This window comes from Bidens hawaiensis, unplaced genomic scaffold, assembly GCF_021521415.1.
Source record: "Bidens hawaiensis isolate Kalapana, Puna unplaced genomic scaffold, B.hawaiensis_p1.1 tig00024338_1, whole genome shotgun sequence".
In the NCBI taxonomy this organism is placed as follows: Eukaryota; Viridiplantae; Streptophyta; class Magnoliopsida; order Asterales; family Asteraceae; genus Bidens; species Bidens hawaiensis.
In genome coordinates, this window is record NW_027493838.1 from 136766 (window position 1) to 154997 (window position 18232).

At 40.3% G+C, this 18232-nt stretch overlaps 1 protein-coding gene across 1 annotated transcript; it reads left to right on the forward strand.

Annotated features, from left to right (window-relative positions):
- The first annotated feature begins 269 nt into the window (after window positions 1-269).
- Window positions 270-18010, forward strand: LOC143569137 (protein SRC2-like). Its single transcript, XM_077055122.1, has 2 exons — window positions 270-905; window positions 17782-18010. The coding sequence occupies exons 1-2, from the start codon at window positions 295-297 to the stop codon at window positions 18008-18010; spliced, it is 840 nt and encodes a 279-aa protein (XP_076911237.1). The 5' UTR covers window positions 270-294.
- The last annotated feature ends 222 nt before the right edge of the window (window positions 18011-18232 follow it).

The window sequence follows — 18232 nt, forward strand, 5'->3', positions numbered from 1 at the left end:
TTATCAAGCATGTTTGATAACATATCAACACCGACCATAAAGCCGACTAAGTTATAGATTGAAGGGTGGTTTAGAAAAGGATTATAAAAGTTATAAAGATGGAGGACTAAAATTTAAATTATTTTAATTAAAATGAGTTTGTATTAGAGTATCCTTAAGATTAGTTTAGATATTTCGTATTCAAAATTCAAATAGGTTTAATATGGTTTCTATCTTATTATAAATAGGGTTTTAGTTTCGTTTCTTCAAACAGACAGATAGATTGTTTGGTTGTGCTGGTGATATCCAATCCACATGGAGTACCGAAAGTTAAACCTGACTCTCGTCTCGGCAAACGGCATCAAGAAATCAAGATTTACGGGCAGCATGCACGTCTACGCGGTGGTTTTCATCTCCGGAGGCAAAGATCAGAAGCAAAGAAGCAGCACGGACAAGCACGGTGATTCCAACCCCACATGGAACGTTCCCATGAAGTTTGTTATCGATGAAGAAGTCTCGGTCGCGACGCTTGTGGTTAAGATAAAGGCAGAGAGGATGTTCGGTGGGAAGAATTTAGGAGAGGTTCATGTTCCTGTTAAGGAGCTTCTTGAAGGTTTTAAGGGTAACGGGAATGCGGCTCAGACTGTTAGTTATCAAGTACTTAGAAGGCCGTCCGGTAAACCGAATGGGGTTTTAAGTTTCAAGTATGAGCTTGGGGAGAAGTTTACGACGACTCCTCATGGGATGGGGGAGCAACCGGCTGGTTATGGTTACCAGAACCAACACCCGGAGTGCGTTTACTATCCACAACGGCCGCGGCCGGTTGTTCCACCTCGCAGATGCTCTAGCATGGGGTTTGGGTTTGGAAATTCTAGTATGGGGTTTGGCTTCGGAACTGGTTTGGTTAGAGGAGCACTTGTTCATCGGTGATTTCATGATGTCTTGCGGTTGCAGATGCGGATGCGGAGGTTTTTGAGTTTGATTTTAGGATTTTATTGAGTGCTAACAATTGTTATTGAATTAGTTGTTATCATGCTAATATCTCCATCATCTGTTTGATATTATTTTGTTCTTAACTAGTTTACTACTAAATCCTATTAGCTTTCAGCATAGTTTGTCACTTGACTCACTTTAGGAGTTCACCACTTCACCTTATCTACCTGAGCCCAAACTTGTGTTCTGATAACCCAGTCATTGAGCCCAATACAACCCAATAATAACTTTTTTAGCATGATGAACGAATACATAAAATGATAAAAAAGACTTATTTGAACTATGGACCTAGCCCAAAAGAACAACAGAACTGGACCACGACAAATAGAAGATAGCGTTAGTAGTTTTTAATAAGGGAAATATATTAACTAAAAGGTAGCATAATATTATCCCCTTGAACAATAATCATTAAACATGTTAACTATGTTTGCAAGAGCCCTTGTAAATCCGGAACAAAATCATTAATCACTTAAATGGATTATCTTTTAGTTTTAAATAAGAGTAAATATATTTAACTGCAATACAAGACAGTCTAGAGTTATCACGTATAAAATAGATCGCTCAAAGACTACAAAAAATTAAAGGCAACATATAGTCTCATCCGCTCGAAGACATCAACAGCTTATGAGTGTTTACCTCAACGTCTTAACTGTTCGAAATATCAAGTGTTAGGGTTCCCTCATTGCATATTAAGTCGTTGTAGTCAAGTTATAATAGGACTGAATTTGGCTACTTGTCATTGTGCTATATTAAAATTGTAGTTCGGTTTATAGGTTATAATCAAACTGAATTTCCTAACCGATCTAAACACCTATGAGAAAATAATTTGGTTCAATTTTAAATGGCTTCGGTTCAATTTTAGACGGTTTAGGTTACATTCTAACTGAAATTTTTTTGTCACAAGCTTATTAGCGTTTGAATTTGATATGTAAAATAAATAAAATATAATGCTTGTTGGATAAAAATATCCGACTATAAAACAAATACTTTGTGATGTAATATCAGGAAGCGTCTCAATCCGCATGAACAGTATAATATAATAACTTATTTCTATTTTTATTAAGTATTATTTCATAGCCATGGGGTCGTTTTTGTACAATATTTTATGTCATTTTCCTAAGGAAAAAGGATCTTTATAATTATATCTACAACAACACCTCACCAATACAAGATATTTTTCAATTTGACTTTATAAAAAATAAAAGTTAAGATAACACTATTATCTTTTAGATTTTTAAAAAGACACTGTTAAAAAATATCTTCTTAGGTAGTTCAAATTAAAAGTATTTTATTATTCATGAGACAATATAATATTTTATACCATAGCATACTAAAGAAATTACAGTGTTTTCTTTAACGGACTTAGTGTATTTGGTTGATGAGAACTCCGAAAGGTTTATCACCCATATACAACCATATTATTTGAATTCAAATCCTTAAACAATATGTATTTCACAATTAGTGGCATATACTTGTTGTTTGTTAGAATCGAACAAAAATACCCAGAAGATTCTCATAAAATTCTTGTCACATGTGTGATACGAACCGTAACACATCCCCTGTTTCACATTTAACAGGCTAGTATTTACCAACTAAGCTAATGATTATTAACAGATGTTATAGAGTTGAGAGTACAAATACTTTTACCAGCAATTGATAATAGAAAAATCAATAAATTACATAATAAATCTTTTTAAAAGAAACTTTTTGTATTTTTTTCATTATAATTAACGGTTATAAATTTTTCAGAATTAAAAAATATATAATTATATATATAATTAAAATGTAACTAAGTTTGTTTTATAAAGTTTTATAATATAAGTTTCAAACATTTACCTTTTGACATCTTAACTTTATTTACAAACATTGGTTAATTAGACATTTATCATAAATGTTTCATTTATATACTTTTTACTCATTTAACATTACTTTCATATATTTACTTTTTAGCTTATCAACTTTAATAATGAAAATTTTACATTTTTAGTTTTTGGCCACTCAACTTTGTTAGTGAAAGTTTTGCCCCATTACTTTTACCATAAGAAACCAAACCGATATTGAATAACTTATCACCATGTTTCGGCCGCAACACATAATAGCTTTTGAACATGAAATACCTTTTGTAAGGCTCTGTTCCCGGTAGCCCTACTTTAGTGTCGGATTTACTCATAAACACAGTTCTACAAATAAGAGTTTATTAAAACCTTTCGCGGAATATAAAACATCAATCATTTATTACGAAACATTCAATCTTTCCCTTAAAACCATAACGTAAAACCCCATATTTAAAACATCATTTCTTCTATCTTCAAATGTCAGCCACTCAATCCATGCCATGTGTCATCCTCATGCCATCTCGATAAACGTGTATACTTGTGTGCATACTAAAAGTCAGCTACGCTGAGTGAGTTCTAGTTAATCAGGCGACACACAATACATACGTATATTATACATACATACATATCCGAAGATACATATCCATACTTAATCAATTACCCTACTACCATACATGCATACATATCTACAATCACTAACCTCAGACTACCGAGAGTACGTTCATAGTCCGCCATCTATACATGTACTAAAGGTCGTGAACATGTAAAAGGTCCGCATTCCTTACCTATGTTCACAAATTATGGTACGTGAAAGGTCCGCAGTCCTTCCATATACCATCCTATATTAACAACACGTACAAGGTCCTCAATCCTTCCCTATGTTGCAATCCAAAACCATAGCACGTACGAGGTCCGTAGTCCTCCCATATGCTACCACAACACAAATACAGAACGTGCAAGGTCCACAGTCCTTTCCTATGCTGCAACCTAAACCATAGCACGTACGAAGTCCGCATTCCTCCCCTATGCTACCACAACACAAATATAGCACGTATAAGGTCCACAGTCCTTTCCTGTGCTGACGCCTATCTACAATACGTATAAGGTCCGTAGTCCTTATCTACGTTGACGTCTATACCTATAACACGTATAAGGCCCACTGTCCCTATCTACGTTGACATATATCATCCATATCACGTATAAGGCCCACAGTCCTTAACTACGCCATCACCTGCCAAGTCTATGTCCAACATAAGTTAAAGGGATTCGCCATCCTAACTTACTACGTCGGACGTAGAACTCACATACCATTCTTGTACCTGCATGCACTTACTTCGCATATACAATAAATACATCATAGCATAAGAACACTCTAGGCGTTCTTCACATCATTCATTTAACAATCATACTCCTTGTTGGTACGTGCAACATCCGAAGATCGTTCACGCCCCGACAAGCATTCATTCATAATGATCATACATCATCCATATATAACATTCCTATGTTTATTTACAACCTGAAAGTACGCGCAATATCCGAAGATCGTTCACGTACCAACAATCAATCATTCATATCTATCACATATATCATATATGGCATACACTTACCACTTAAGGTAAGTGTATTAACTAATCACATCGAGTATGCACACAGCCCCGAAAAACATAACAAGGAGTGGGGCTAGAAACTCACCTGAACTCTGCTTCTTTCTCCGATAGTTGTTAATCCCTTCTTTAACTGAGCTCGGCTGACTGTATAAGTTACACGTATCAATACTCGTCTGATCTAATCTAGTTGCCTAGTATTAGCTTACTTTTATTTATCATTTTTATGGTTTCCCCTTTATTTTAACTTTAATGTGTTTCATCTCTTTAGTCCTAACAATGCATACATCACGTGTGTACACATATATGTCTACATAAACAAGTCGCCATGTATCCGGGTTTTTATATAAGCGAACTTAGATATAAGCGAACTTAAATATAAGTGAACTTAACATCAGACGAACTTGACATTAGGCGAACTTGGCATTAGGCGAAGTTGTATGTAAGCGAACTTAAGCATGGCGAGCTTATCTGCAGACAAACTCAGCTGCAGGCGAAGTTATCTTGGCGAACTTAGCCGCAGGCGAAGTTACAGCAGCAGCTACGGGTTTTTTCTCAACCCCCATAATCATCTTCGTTTTAACGTGTAACCCCTTGATATGATATTAACCAACCCCGTGAACATTCCCATGATCGATATCGGGTAAAATTCGGCCCGGAAAAGCATAAAGTTTGGACCTTTAGGCTTAAAACGTTCAATACTATATCTAAAGCTTATTTTAAGCGAGCCGTTCATAACCATGAGTTCGTTAAGTCCATTTTAATCTTCATGTTTGCAACTTTACGATTTGTCTAGACCCGATCTATCATCCTACCAATTTTCATGTAAATCCGTTCATGAAAAGTAAACATTTTTAACAAAAACGTACCTTTGAGGTTTTTGTTTGAAATCACTCGAGATGCTCAAAACCATATCAAACGAACTCCGATTTGAGTGATTCAAGCGGCCACAGAACCGTCTCGTCCCGATCTACAAACCCATCAGCTCACCTTCGCTGGAACCCGCCGCTACAGTCGCCCGGAATAGTGTAACAGTGGCCGAAAATATTCATTTTGAGCTGCTATGGTTTTCTTGATAAAAACCATACTTCCCGACTTCTGATCGAAGATCTAATCGGTGGGAATCTTCATTTATATACCGTGAATACTCAGTTAAAATTTGGGACCAATCCGACGGCTAGATCTACAGGAATCTTTGTGTCATTGTGGGTGGTTTTCTCAAAAACGGGAATTGAGTTAAGTGTGTGTTTTGATGGTGGAGGCTATGGTGTAGAGATGTATGAAAATGGAAAGGATTAAGGTTTTAAGGGGTAGTTATACTCCCTTAAGCCCATGGACCTAAGGCGCATCTTAGGTCCATAATTAACTCCATCTAATTAACTTCATCTAATTAGCCTACTTATCATTCCATCCTTATTATTTTATTAATTCTTTACTAACTTAAATAAACTTTTCCATCATAAATAAATAATATATTAAATATTATTTTTAGAAATTTCGGGATGTTACACCTTTAACCCGCTCCCCCCATAACGTATGCGTTGAAATACTTGTTAATAATTAATAATAAGTAAATGTGAAAAAAAGCGGTACTCTCATGACTTATCTTCCAAATTAGTGTAATTTTATAATGAGATGAAATAAGTCCAAGACTGAGAACAAAGGTCAAAATAATAAAGTTAGGAAAATAGCAATTATACCTTGACGGCTTGACTAAAGATGGAAAGCTAGCTGCCACATTCTCACAATTTTTTTTTGGCCATATTTCTTTTCTTCTTTCTCGTTGGTGGGACTTGAACCCGGGAAATTGTCCTTTCAAACCCCAAATGTTTAAAAGTTTTTCCTTTGCCAAATGACCATACCCCTAAACCAGTTTTAAGGTTTTTAAAAATTTCATATTTATTAGATCATACATAATCAAAACTAGGCAACCCCAAGCACTTTACATCATGTGGTGCCCTGTCAGCATTTTCAAAGGATGTTCATATTTTACACCCCAAGCGTCCTTTGGTGTGAAAATGCCCACAACTCTCATACAATCATTATTTTATTCCTCCCATCTCTCTCCCAAAACGCAACACAACGCCGGCCACAAATTTGATGACCAAAATGCGGGGTAGGGGGTGCCCCGACTTTTTGGCCCAAAACATCGGGCACAATTAGGCTACTACGGATGGTCTTATCTTGGCTCCATGTATTTTTTCCTTGTATTCTGTTACCCGAAATGAAAATAAAATTCGTAAACTAGTCATCTAAAAATTTATAAGATTTGAAAAACTAAATTAGAGGGTGTTTGGGTGAGCTTCCAAAATATGCTTATTTGCTTATTTAGTTTATGTAAAGCAAAAACAATTGAAAGCTCTAATTTGAAGCTTATTTAACTTTAAATTAAGATTAGACAGAATTATAGAAATTGTCATTTATGTTTGTATCAGATTTCATTCATTGTTATTTATCTTTAAAATTAACGTGTTTTGTACTTTATGTTTCCAAATGTTACAACGTTTGTCCTTTAGCCCTAACCCAGTTAGTTTTTCTCGTTAAGTTTGGACATGTGTCTTGCACATGAGGGCAAATTGTTCTTTTTAACTATTTAACTAAAAATATTTTAAATAAATAAAAAAGTATTAAAAAACTTAATATATATTATATATATAAATATATAATAAATAATAATAATAATAATAATAATTTCCAATATAAATTATAAATTCCAAAAAAAAATGCTTATAAACACCACCACAGCCCACAGGCCACCCACCCTGCCGGAAGGCTACCCACCACCTGTCACCCACCCGCCGGTAGACCACAACCAGTCACCCACTTCATCGGAATGCCATCATCTGCTGCTACATCGCTGACGGGAGATCACAAACGTCGGTCGATTTTCGCTTCAAATTGGCTTCGACCATCAGCAAATTATCCACGAGTTGCAGGTTTCCGGTAGTCGATGTCCACGCCGAAAAAACGGGTATGTATAATACGATATGCCATCGCCGCCAACAACCCTCACCGTCTCTTTCGTTTTTCCGGCGATAGATGATGACGAAAACCCAGATCTATGACCTCCATAAACACCGGCGATGTTGCAGGTTTTCCTTTTTCCCCTCTTTTTGATTTTAAGGTTTAAGTTTGGGTTGCTTGGTGTCGAAGAGGATGGACTTCCTGCGGTGGTTTAGGGTTTCTGGGATTTGAAGATGGGGTGAGCTAGTTGCGGTGGTGAGCCAGCTGTAGTGGTGACTTTCAGTTGCAGTGGTGGTGGCTCACCGGAGTAGACGGTGGTGGCGGCTCGCCGGAGATGAACGTGTAGTGGCGGTTGTAACACCCCGACCAAAGGCGGATTATACATCGGGGCGCCACATATTGTTTCATTACTCGTGACACTATTGGGTGTCAATATTTAATAAATACATTCATTCGCGCACGCGCAGAGTAAACACAAGATAACATAAAGCAACATAAATCAATATATTATAAATCATAATATTCGAACAACAATAACTTGTCTTGATACATTTTAATCTAGGTCCAAAATAAAGAAAACTTCCTAGGTTATCTCGAGCTCCAAAACAGCTACTGCAAACCTGAACATGTGTTAAAATAAACGTCAAACACTTGCGTGTTGGTGAGAAATCAAGTTTAATACAATACATAGATAACAATAAATCTGCGCGCAACATGTGTATGTCTGGTTTTCAACAGGGGTGTAATCTGATCGGGATCAACTCTAAGATTCATAGACTGCCAGTGCTCACAATTGAGCTCACAAACAAGACAAACTGTGCATGTGCAAACAAAAGAGAAAACCATAAACGATAGTTCTCCCGTGTTCATCTAATGGTACCATGAGAACTGCGGAATAGACCGACAAGACGGTTAATGATCCACACATACAAATAAACAGCCAAGTCTACGTCCTCAACACATGGGATACTGCGCGACTAAAGTTCATAAACAAGTTTAAGACTCTAAGTTTGTATGAACACATGAACATCCCAAAACATTAAAAGCCAAAAAGGGATTAGGTACGAGATTACTCACTTGATAAACGATGCGGTGTAAGATAAAGCAAGAACCAACTTTAACAAGCACAAGTTAACCTATGAATAAGATTATTGTTTTAATGATTTGGTTTAAGTCTTGATTATTAGTTAGCATAATTAATAAGTAAATTAAACAAATTATTATATATAATATATATATTACCGAAAATCAGGGCAGAGGAGAGGAGAAAACGGAGGCAAGAGAGGAGGCGGCAGAAGGACAATCGGCAGAGAGCAAAGGAAGAGAGATAATAAGTGTTTTGTGTGTGTAGTGTTAGGAAAAATAATACTATTATTTATAGGGAAACCCTAGGAGACACAATCCCTAGAAAAAGGGGAAAAGATCTCAAAAAGTAAAAGATTCCAAAAGCAAAAGATATCAAAAGATATGGCAGCTGCAGGGGGCAAGATAAAGCTGACAGGGAACAGTAAAAAGGCATGGGCAGTTCAGAAAAAGGTACAGGTCAGGCATGGAAAAAGCAGATCTCAAAAGATAATGTCAGTCACTTTTTCTGCCAACCAATGGGGTTGGTGCGCATGCTGCGCCGAAAGTAACTTTTCAGACATAAAGCAGATTAGGTCAACAGCACAAAAGATAAGACAACACAAAAGCAAACGGCTAGATTTAAACAGAAGAAAACTCAAAGGGTTTAGCGCGAGAAAGCTCGAACGCGAAGGCAGACACAGAAGGTCAAGAGAGCGCGAGCGCGAAGGCAGACAGAACCAACCTTAACGCGTCGCGGAAAGAACTACATTTCTAAGCGCGCCGCGGGAAGAATCACATTTCTTAGCGCGCCGCGGGAGGAACTAAAATTCCTAGCGCGCCGCGGGAAGAACTATAATTCTTCGCGCGTCGAGGGATGAACTACGATTCTTAGTGCGCTGCGAGAAGAACTACAATCCTTAGCGCGTCGCGGGAAGAACTACCGTTCTTAGCGCGCTGCGAGAAGAATTACAATTCTTAGCGCGCTGCGAGAAGAGTTCGTCTCGCGTATCGCTGAAACAGGTGGTCTTCACGCAGGATTCCTTGTAAGGGGTCTGGCGCGTGGAGCTGCGCAGACAACCTTAGGCGGGAAGGAACAAAGGACAAGCAAAGAGTTAGAAGAGGGAACAAGGCGTAAGGGCGGGACGGCGACAAGAGGGAAAAGAAGGCGGATAGAGAGGAGAAAAGGGACGGGACGGCGGAAAGAAAGAGAGAGAAAGAGGCGGGAAGGAAAAGTATATTATTATTATTAAAAGTAAAATATAAGTATAAATATTAAATCATAAAGGAAAGAGATCGGACCAGAGAAACGGGTACCTGGGTCGGGTCGGATCGGGTCAGATGTCACAGTCTCCCCTACTTTAAGAAATTTCGTCCCGAAATTTATCTCGAAGTAGGTTGCGCAGAGAACAGGTGCGGGTACTTGATCTTCATTTGATCTTCCCTTTCCCATGTAAACTCGGCTCCGCGCCTGGACTCCCAGCGAACTTTCACGATAGGGATACGACTGCGCTTGGTTTGCTTAACCTCGCGATCCATAATCTCAACAGGCTTCTCAACGAAATGCATAGATTCATCAACTTGAACTTCATCAAGTGGAATGTGAAGGTTCTCGTCAGCTAAACACTTCTTGAGATTGGATACATGGAACGTTGGATGCACATTACTGAGCGCGAGCGGCAGGTCAAGTCTGTAGGCAACTTTTCCTACACGCGCGAGAATCTTGAATGGACCAACATAACGAGGAGCAAGCTTACCTTTCTTCCCAAAGCGGACAACACCCTTCCAGGGCGACACCTTGAGGAGAACAAGATCACCAACTTGAAATTCGAGAGGCTTTCGCCTGCGATCTGCGTAACTCTTCTGTCGGTTTCTGGCAGTCAGCAGATGATCACGGACCTTGGCGATTTTATCGGTTGTCTCTTGAACAAGTTCGGGTCCTGTGATTTGAGCTTCTCCCACTTCGCTCCAACAAATCGGGGAGCGGCACTTACGACCGTAAAGTGCTTCAAATGGGGCCATACCAATACTGGAATGATAGCTGTTATTATAAGAGAACTCGATCAAAGGCAGGTGCGAATCCCAATTACCTCCAAAATCAAGAACACAAGATCGGAGCATATCCTTAAGAGTTTGAATAGTTCGCTCAGACTGACCGTCAGTCTGAGGATGATATGCCGTACTCATGTCCAAGCGAGTTCCTAGCGCAGATTGGAGAGATTTCCAAAAGCGAGATATAAAACGGCCATCGCGATCGGATATGATGCTCAAAGGAGTACCATGGCGGCAGACAATTTCCTTGACATAAAGCTGCGCGAGTTGCTCAACACGGTAGTTTTCCCGAATGGGCAGAAAGTGAGCAGACTTAGTCAAACGATCCACTATTACCCAAATGCTATCATGTTTGCTTGCTGTCAAATGTAACTTGGTAATAAAGTCCATCGCTATACTTTCCCATTTCCACGTAGGAATTTCTGGTTGTTCGAGCAAACCAGATGGGCGTTGGTGTTCAGCTTTTACTTTAGAACAAGTCAGGCATCTAGCTACGAACACAGCAATATCCTTTTTCATACCGGGCCACCAATAAGTAATGCGCAAATCCTTGTACATCTTATCAGCGCCAGGATGAACGGAATATCGAGATTTGTGTGCTTCACTCAGGATATCAGCGCGAAGATTCTCATCAAAGGGAATCCAGATGCGATTGAGATAGCAGAGAATTCCACTCAGATTAGGGACAAAGAGTGCTTCCGCGCCACACGCTAACTCGGCGCGAAGGTTACCATTACTGATGGATGCGCGCTGCGCGTCACGAATACGCGATTCAAGGTTGCTCTGAATCGGCGCGAAGTGAAGCTGGGTGCGCGGCAAGATACAGTTAAGTTGGCAGGGTTTTCGGCTGAGCGCATCGGCTACCACATTAGCCTTACCAGGATGATACCGGATCTCACAATCGTAATCGCTGATGAGTTCGTTCCATCGGCGTTGCCTCATGTTGAGTTCCTTTTGATCAAAGATATGCTGAAGGCTTTTATGGTCAGTGTAGAGGATACACTTAGTACCATAAAGGTAGTGTCTCCAGATCTTCAAGGCAAAAACAACCGCACCAAGTTCGAGGTCGTGAGTTGTATAATTCTTTTCATGAACCTTAAGTTGCCTTGATGCGTAAGCGATAACCTTGTCTCGTTGCATAAGAACACAACCGAGACCTTGGTTGGATGCATCGCAATACACGACAAAATCATCATTACCCTCAGGTAGCGCAAGAACAGGAGCTTCACACAACAATCGCTTGAGCGATAGAAAGGCTTCTTCTTGCTTCGAGCCCCAAATATACGGTTTACCTTTGTGCGTTAGAGCTGTTAAAGGCAAAGCGATCTTCGAGAAGTTCGAAATAAATCGCCGGTAGTAACCAGCTAAGCCCAGAAAGGAACGGATCTCAGAAGGAGTGGATGGCGTAATCCAGTTCTTGATTGCTTCAATCTTGGATGGGTCGACATGAATACCCATCTTGTTAACAACATGGCCAAGAAACTGTACTTCATCCGACCAAAATTCACACTTGGAGAGCTTGGCAAAGAGCTGCTCGGCTCTAAGCTTTTGCAATACCAATCGGAGATGTTGCTCAAGCTCGGCCTTGGTCTTAGAATACACCAGAACATCATCGATAAACACAATCATGAATTTATCCAAGAAAGGCCTACACACCCGATTCATTAGATCCATGAAAACGGCGGGTGCGTTGGTTAAACCGAAGGACATGACCAAGAATTCAAAATGGCCATAACGAGTTCGAAAAGCAGTCTTCGGAACATCTTCATCGCGGATGCGCAACTGGTGATAGCCAGAGCGGAGATCAATCTTGGAAAAACAAGAGGCACCTTGGAGTTGATCAAAGAGGTCGTCAATGCGCGGTAAGGGATACCGGTTCTTAATGGTGAGTTTGTTCAACTCGCGGTAATCAATACACATGCGAAACGATCCATCTTTCTTTTTAACGAACAACACCGGAGCACCCCAGGGCGAAGAGCTAGGGCGAATGAATCCTTTAGCAGTCAACTCTTGAAGTTGGCTTGCCAATTCTTGCATCTCAGCGGGCGCAAGACGGTAAGGAGATTTAGCTACGGGGGAAGCACCAGGGACAAGATCAACACGAAACTCGACTTCACGAGCGGGAGGGATACCAGGAAGATCATCAGGAAAAACTTCAGGAAAATCACGCACAACAGGGATATCGCGAAGCTTCTTCTCTTCAGCAGGTTTGACCACATGGGCTAAGAATGCAATACACTTCTTCCGCATGAGTCTTCGGGCTTCGGCGCAAGACATAAGTTTAAGACCACTGGAGGGTTTTTCGCCGTAGATGTGAAGATCACCATTTTCTCGAGGAATGCGAATCATCTTCTTGGCGCAAATAACTTCGGCGCGATTATGCGTAAGCCAGTCCATACCAATGATAACATCAAAGCTCCCAAGAGGCATGGGGATGAGGTCGATTAGAAAATCGTTTTCGTTAAGGTTAAGCGTGCAATCTTTAATCACTGAGTTAATTAAAACAGTTTCGCCATTAGCCAATTCAACTGAAAAATTTTCTTTTAAGTCGTTGCGCGGTCGCGCAAGCTTCTGCTCGAAGGCGCGAGAGATAAAACTTCGATCGGCGCCAGTATCAAAAAGTACAGAAGCATAAAATCCGTTAAGCAAAAATGTACCATTAACTACGTCATTATTCGCTTGCGCTTGGTGCGCGGTTATGTTAAAAGCTCGTCCGCGTGTCACTTGGTTCGAAATCTGGTTCACCGGATTCGCTTGCGTAATCTGAACTTGTAGCCTCGGGCATGCGTTCCGGAAATGACTGGGATCACCGCAGTTGAAGCACGATCTGGGTCGTGGGTTTTGGTAGGTTGGTTGTGGGTTCTGCGGGTAGACTGGTGGTGTTGGCGCAATTGGATTGGCGGGAAGGACTCTACAGTTTTCTGCAAGGTGACCAGTACGGCCACATCGGTTACAAAGTCGACACGAGGTTTGGGTTGGGTGGTGAAATCTACAGGTTGGGCAAAAGGGGTGGTTTCCTGTGTAAGGTTTCTTAGTTGGCGGGGCAGGGAGTGCTGGATTGGTTAAGGCATAGTTGTGGACTACAGGAGGTGTTGGGTAGGCTGACAGAGGGTTAGGCGCGTAAACTGGGGGTTGGTAGATGGGTTGCTGGACAATGGGCGGGTTGGTAAGCGCATAGGCCTTGCGCCTGCGCTTGAGGTTGTTACGGTTTGAGGGTTCAGGTTTGGTTTCTGTTGGTTCAGGGGCAGTCTTGGTGAGTTTGGTCTTCTCAGATCCCCGCAGGAACAGGGTTCCTGCTCTGACATGGTTGTCGCTGAGCACAGCGGCCAATTCGATGGCGTCAGAGAGGGTAACTGGGTTTCTGGCCCATACAGAATCTTGAATTTCCATGGGGAGACCCCCAAGGAATTTCTCTATGGCTCGGCGTGAAGGGGTAACAAGGTGAGGGACAAGCAGGCTTAGTTCGTGGAAGCGCGTCGCGTACTCGCGCGCTTCTCCACTGTATTGCTTCAGGTTCCAAAATTCTTCCTCCAGGCGCTTTACTTCGTTGGGAGGGCAGAATTCTCGCGTCAAGAGATCCTTAAATTCCTCCCAGAGTATGCTGGAAGCAGCTTCTGCGCCACGCGCATGAGCTACTCCATTCCACCATGTAAGCGCTCTAGATTCCAGGACACTGGAAGCATATAGGGTTCGTCTGTCTGAGGGGCATTGGGTGTGGAGGAAAGTGTTTTCTATTTTCTCAAGCCACTGGAGCATCACGGTGGCTCCTTCAAGACCTGTGAACTTTGGAGGGTTACCCGCGTTAAAGGACTTAATGTTGTAACCAGAGGTGTTGGTATTGTTTTGGCTCAAAGCTTGGGCTATTGCGGCGGCCATTTCCTGGGAACGTTGCTGCGAGCGTCTGCGCGAGGCTTCTTTCTTCTTGAGATGGCGAGCTGATAGCGGAGGCATTCTATAAAAGTTTTAATTTTAGTTAATATCTTGGTTTTAGCGCAAAGTATAACCTCGAAAAGCTTGGTTTCGCGAAGTCAGTTACTGTCAAAAGTTAAAGTAAAATAAATGACCCTAAATGCAGACTTAATAAAGGTAACAAATTCGAATCAAGAATCGACAATTCATGTATCACCATGACTTTCCGAATTCCCAATTTAAAATATACGAGCAAACGAGTATTGGAGATTGACGATTCATGTATCACCATGACTTTTCAATCTTCAATATAAAATACACAAGAAAATGAGTATTGGAAGTTGACAATTCATGTATCACCATGACTTTTCAAGTCTCCAACCTCAGAACATAATCGTAAATGGAAATTGAAAATCAACTATTCATGCATCACCATGACTTTTCGGATTTTCAAATCCCAACAAACGAATATGCAAGAAAAATCAATAAAAATCGAAATTCAGCAAAAGTCGAAATATCGCGAAATAAATCATAAAATCATATACTGCGCAAGCGCGAGCATATTCATAAATAACGAGTAATTAACAATAAGCGCGCAAACATGAGATTTCTCTCATGCGCGAGAAGGGACTCTTAGGTATTCTAGGCCGTTACGTCTAACCACCTATCCTAAAGTCAACGAGCTCTGATACCAATCTGTAACACCCCGACCAAAGGCGGATTATACATCGGGGCGCCACATATTGTTTCATTACTCGTGACACTATTGGGTGTCAATATTTAATAAATACATTCATTCGCGCACGCGCAGAGTAAACACAAGATAACATAAAGCAACATAAATCAATATATTATAAATCATAATATTCGAACAACAATAACTTGTCTTGATACATTTTAATCTAGGTCCAAAATAAAGAAAACTTCCTAGGTTATCTCGAGCTCCAAAACAGCTACTGCAAACCTGAACATGTGTTAAAATAAACGTCAAACACTTGCGTGTTGGTGAGAAATCAAGTTTAATACAATACATAGATAACAATAAATCTGCGCGCAACATGTGTATGTCTGGTTTTCAACAGGGGTGTAATCTGATCGGGATCAACTCTAAGATTCATAGACTGCCAGTGCTCACAATTGAGCTCACAAACAAGACAAACTGTGCATGTGCAAACAAAAGAGAAAACCATAAACGATAGTTCTCCCGTGTTCATCTAATGGTACCATGAGAACTGCGGAATAGACCGACAAGACGGTTAATGATCCACACATACAAATAAACAGCCAAGTCTACGTCCTCAACACATGGGATACTGCGCGACTAAAGTTCATAAACAAGTTTAAGACTCTAAGTTTGTATGAACACATGAACATCCCAAAACATTAAAAGCCAAAAAGGGATTAGGTACGAGATTACTCACTTGATAAACGATGCGGTGTAAGATAAAGCAAGAACCAACTTTAACAAGCACAAGTTAACCTATGAATAAGATTATTGTTTTAATGATTTGGTTTAAGTCTTGATTATTAGTTAGCATAATTAATAAGTAAATTAAACAAATTATTATATATAATATATATATTACCGAAAATCAGGGCAGAGGAGAGGAGAAAACGGAGGCAAGAGAGGAGGCGGCAGAAGGACAATCGGCAGAGAGCAAAGGAAGAGAGATAATAAGTGTTTTGTGTGTGTAGTGTTAGGAAAAATAATACTATTATTTATAGGGAAACCCTAGGAGACACAATCCCTAGAAAAAGGGGAAAAGATCTCAAAAAGTAAAAGATTCCAAAAGCAAAAGATATCAAAAGATATGGCAGCTGCAGGGGGCAAGATAAAGCTGACAGGGAACAGTAAAAAGGCATGGGCAGTTCAGAAAAAGGTACAGGTCAGGCATGGAAAAAGCAGATCTCAAAAGATAATGTCAGTCACTTTTTCTGCCAACCAATGGGGTTGGTGCGCATGCTGCGCCGAAAGTAACTTTTCAGACATAAAGCAGATTAGGTCAACAGCACAAAAGATAAGACAACACAAAAGCAAACGGCTAGATTTAAACAGAAGAAAACTCAAAGGGTTTAGCGCGAGAAAGCTCGAACGCGAAGGCAGACACAGAAGGTCAAGAGAGCGCGAGCGCGAAGGCAGACAGAACCAACCTTAACGCGTCGCGGAAAGAACTACATTTCTAAGCGCGCCGCGGGAAGAATCACATTTCTTAGCGCGCCGCGGGAGGAACTAAAATTCCTAGCGCGCCGCGGGAAGAACTATAATTCTTCGCGCGTCGAGGGATGAACTACGATTCTTAGTGCGCTGCGAGAAGAACTACAATCCTTAGCGCGTCGCGGGAAGAACTACCGTTCTTAGCGCGCTGCGAGAAGAATTACAATTCTTAGCGCGCTGCGAGAAGAGTTCGTCTCGCGTATCGCTGAAACAGGTGGTCTTCACGCAGGATTCCTTGTAAGGGGTCTGGCGCGTGGAGCTGCGCAGACAACCTTAGGCGGGAAGGAACAAAGGACAAGCAAAGAGTTAGAAGAGGGAAACAAGGCGTAAGGGCGGGACGGCGACAAGAGGGAAAAGAAGGCGGATAGAGAGGAGAAAAGGGACGGGACGGCGGAAAGAAAGAGAGAGAAAGAGGCGGGAAGGAAAAGTATATTATTATTATTAAAAGTAAAATATAAGTATAAATATTAAATCATAAAGGAAAGAGATCGGACCAGAGAAACGGGTACCTGGGTCGGGTCGGATCGGGTCAGATGTCACAGCGGTGAAGGAACAAATGGAAGATGGAAGGTAGGGTTTGGATAAAGAATATTTATAAATAATTTAATTTTGATGTTTTCAATAATTGAAAGGTTTAGTTTTTAAACAAATTATGAAATGACTAACTTGCTCTCATGTGCAAGGCATGTGACCTGATTTAACGAGAAAAACTAACTGAGTTAGGGTTAAAGGACAAATTATGTAACATTTGAAAACATTAAGTACAAAACACGTTAATTTTAAAGATAGATGACAATGAGTGAAATTTGATACAAATATAAAGAACAATTTCTGTAATTCTGTTTTAAGATTGCAAACATATTTTACTTTTCAAAAGGCAAATAAGCTGTTTTAAAAGCTCACCCAAACACCCCCTTTTGACTCCGTTTTTAGGCTTGATTTGAATGTTCAAGTTGGTTTCCTTATTTATTTTCAAAATATTGAGGGGTTGTTTGGTTTATAGATTATTTTTAATGACTTTGTATTTGTTAAAAAGAATTAGAATTTGAAGTATTTAAATTTGATATCTTAAATCTGTTAAATGAATTTAAACTTGAGATATATTTGGTTGGCAAAAGAATCATGCTTGATTTCTTAACTTGTTAACGAAGTTGGAATGTGACGTTAGTGGTGGTGGTGGTGTCGACGATAGTGTCAGGAGTAATGAAAACAAAGTGGTGACAGCAATTGCGGTGGCAACATTAGGGGTGACGCCGTTGACATCAACGAAGGGTGGTGATCATAGCAAGGTCCACAACTATCCTGATGACGATAAGGGTGGTGGTGGTAATGTGGCAAGGTTGATGAAGTCGATCATGGCAACAACATACGCGGTAACAATGGCAAGGGGGTTATAGCAAGGGTAGTAGCAACGATTGTATCGGTGGTGAGTAAATGAAAGATTCAACCCTTTTTTCTTAAATTTTTCATAATTTGAAGCAAGACTAAACTCCGTATTAGGATGAGTTCGTGAGAATTTATTCTAATTTCAATTTAATTCAGTGTTTACCAAACATTGTATCATTTGAATTTAAATTCTCATTCCATGACCTCCAAAGAACTAAACTTCCGCTTACTTC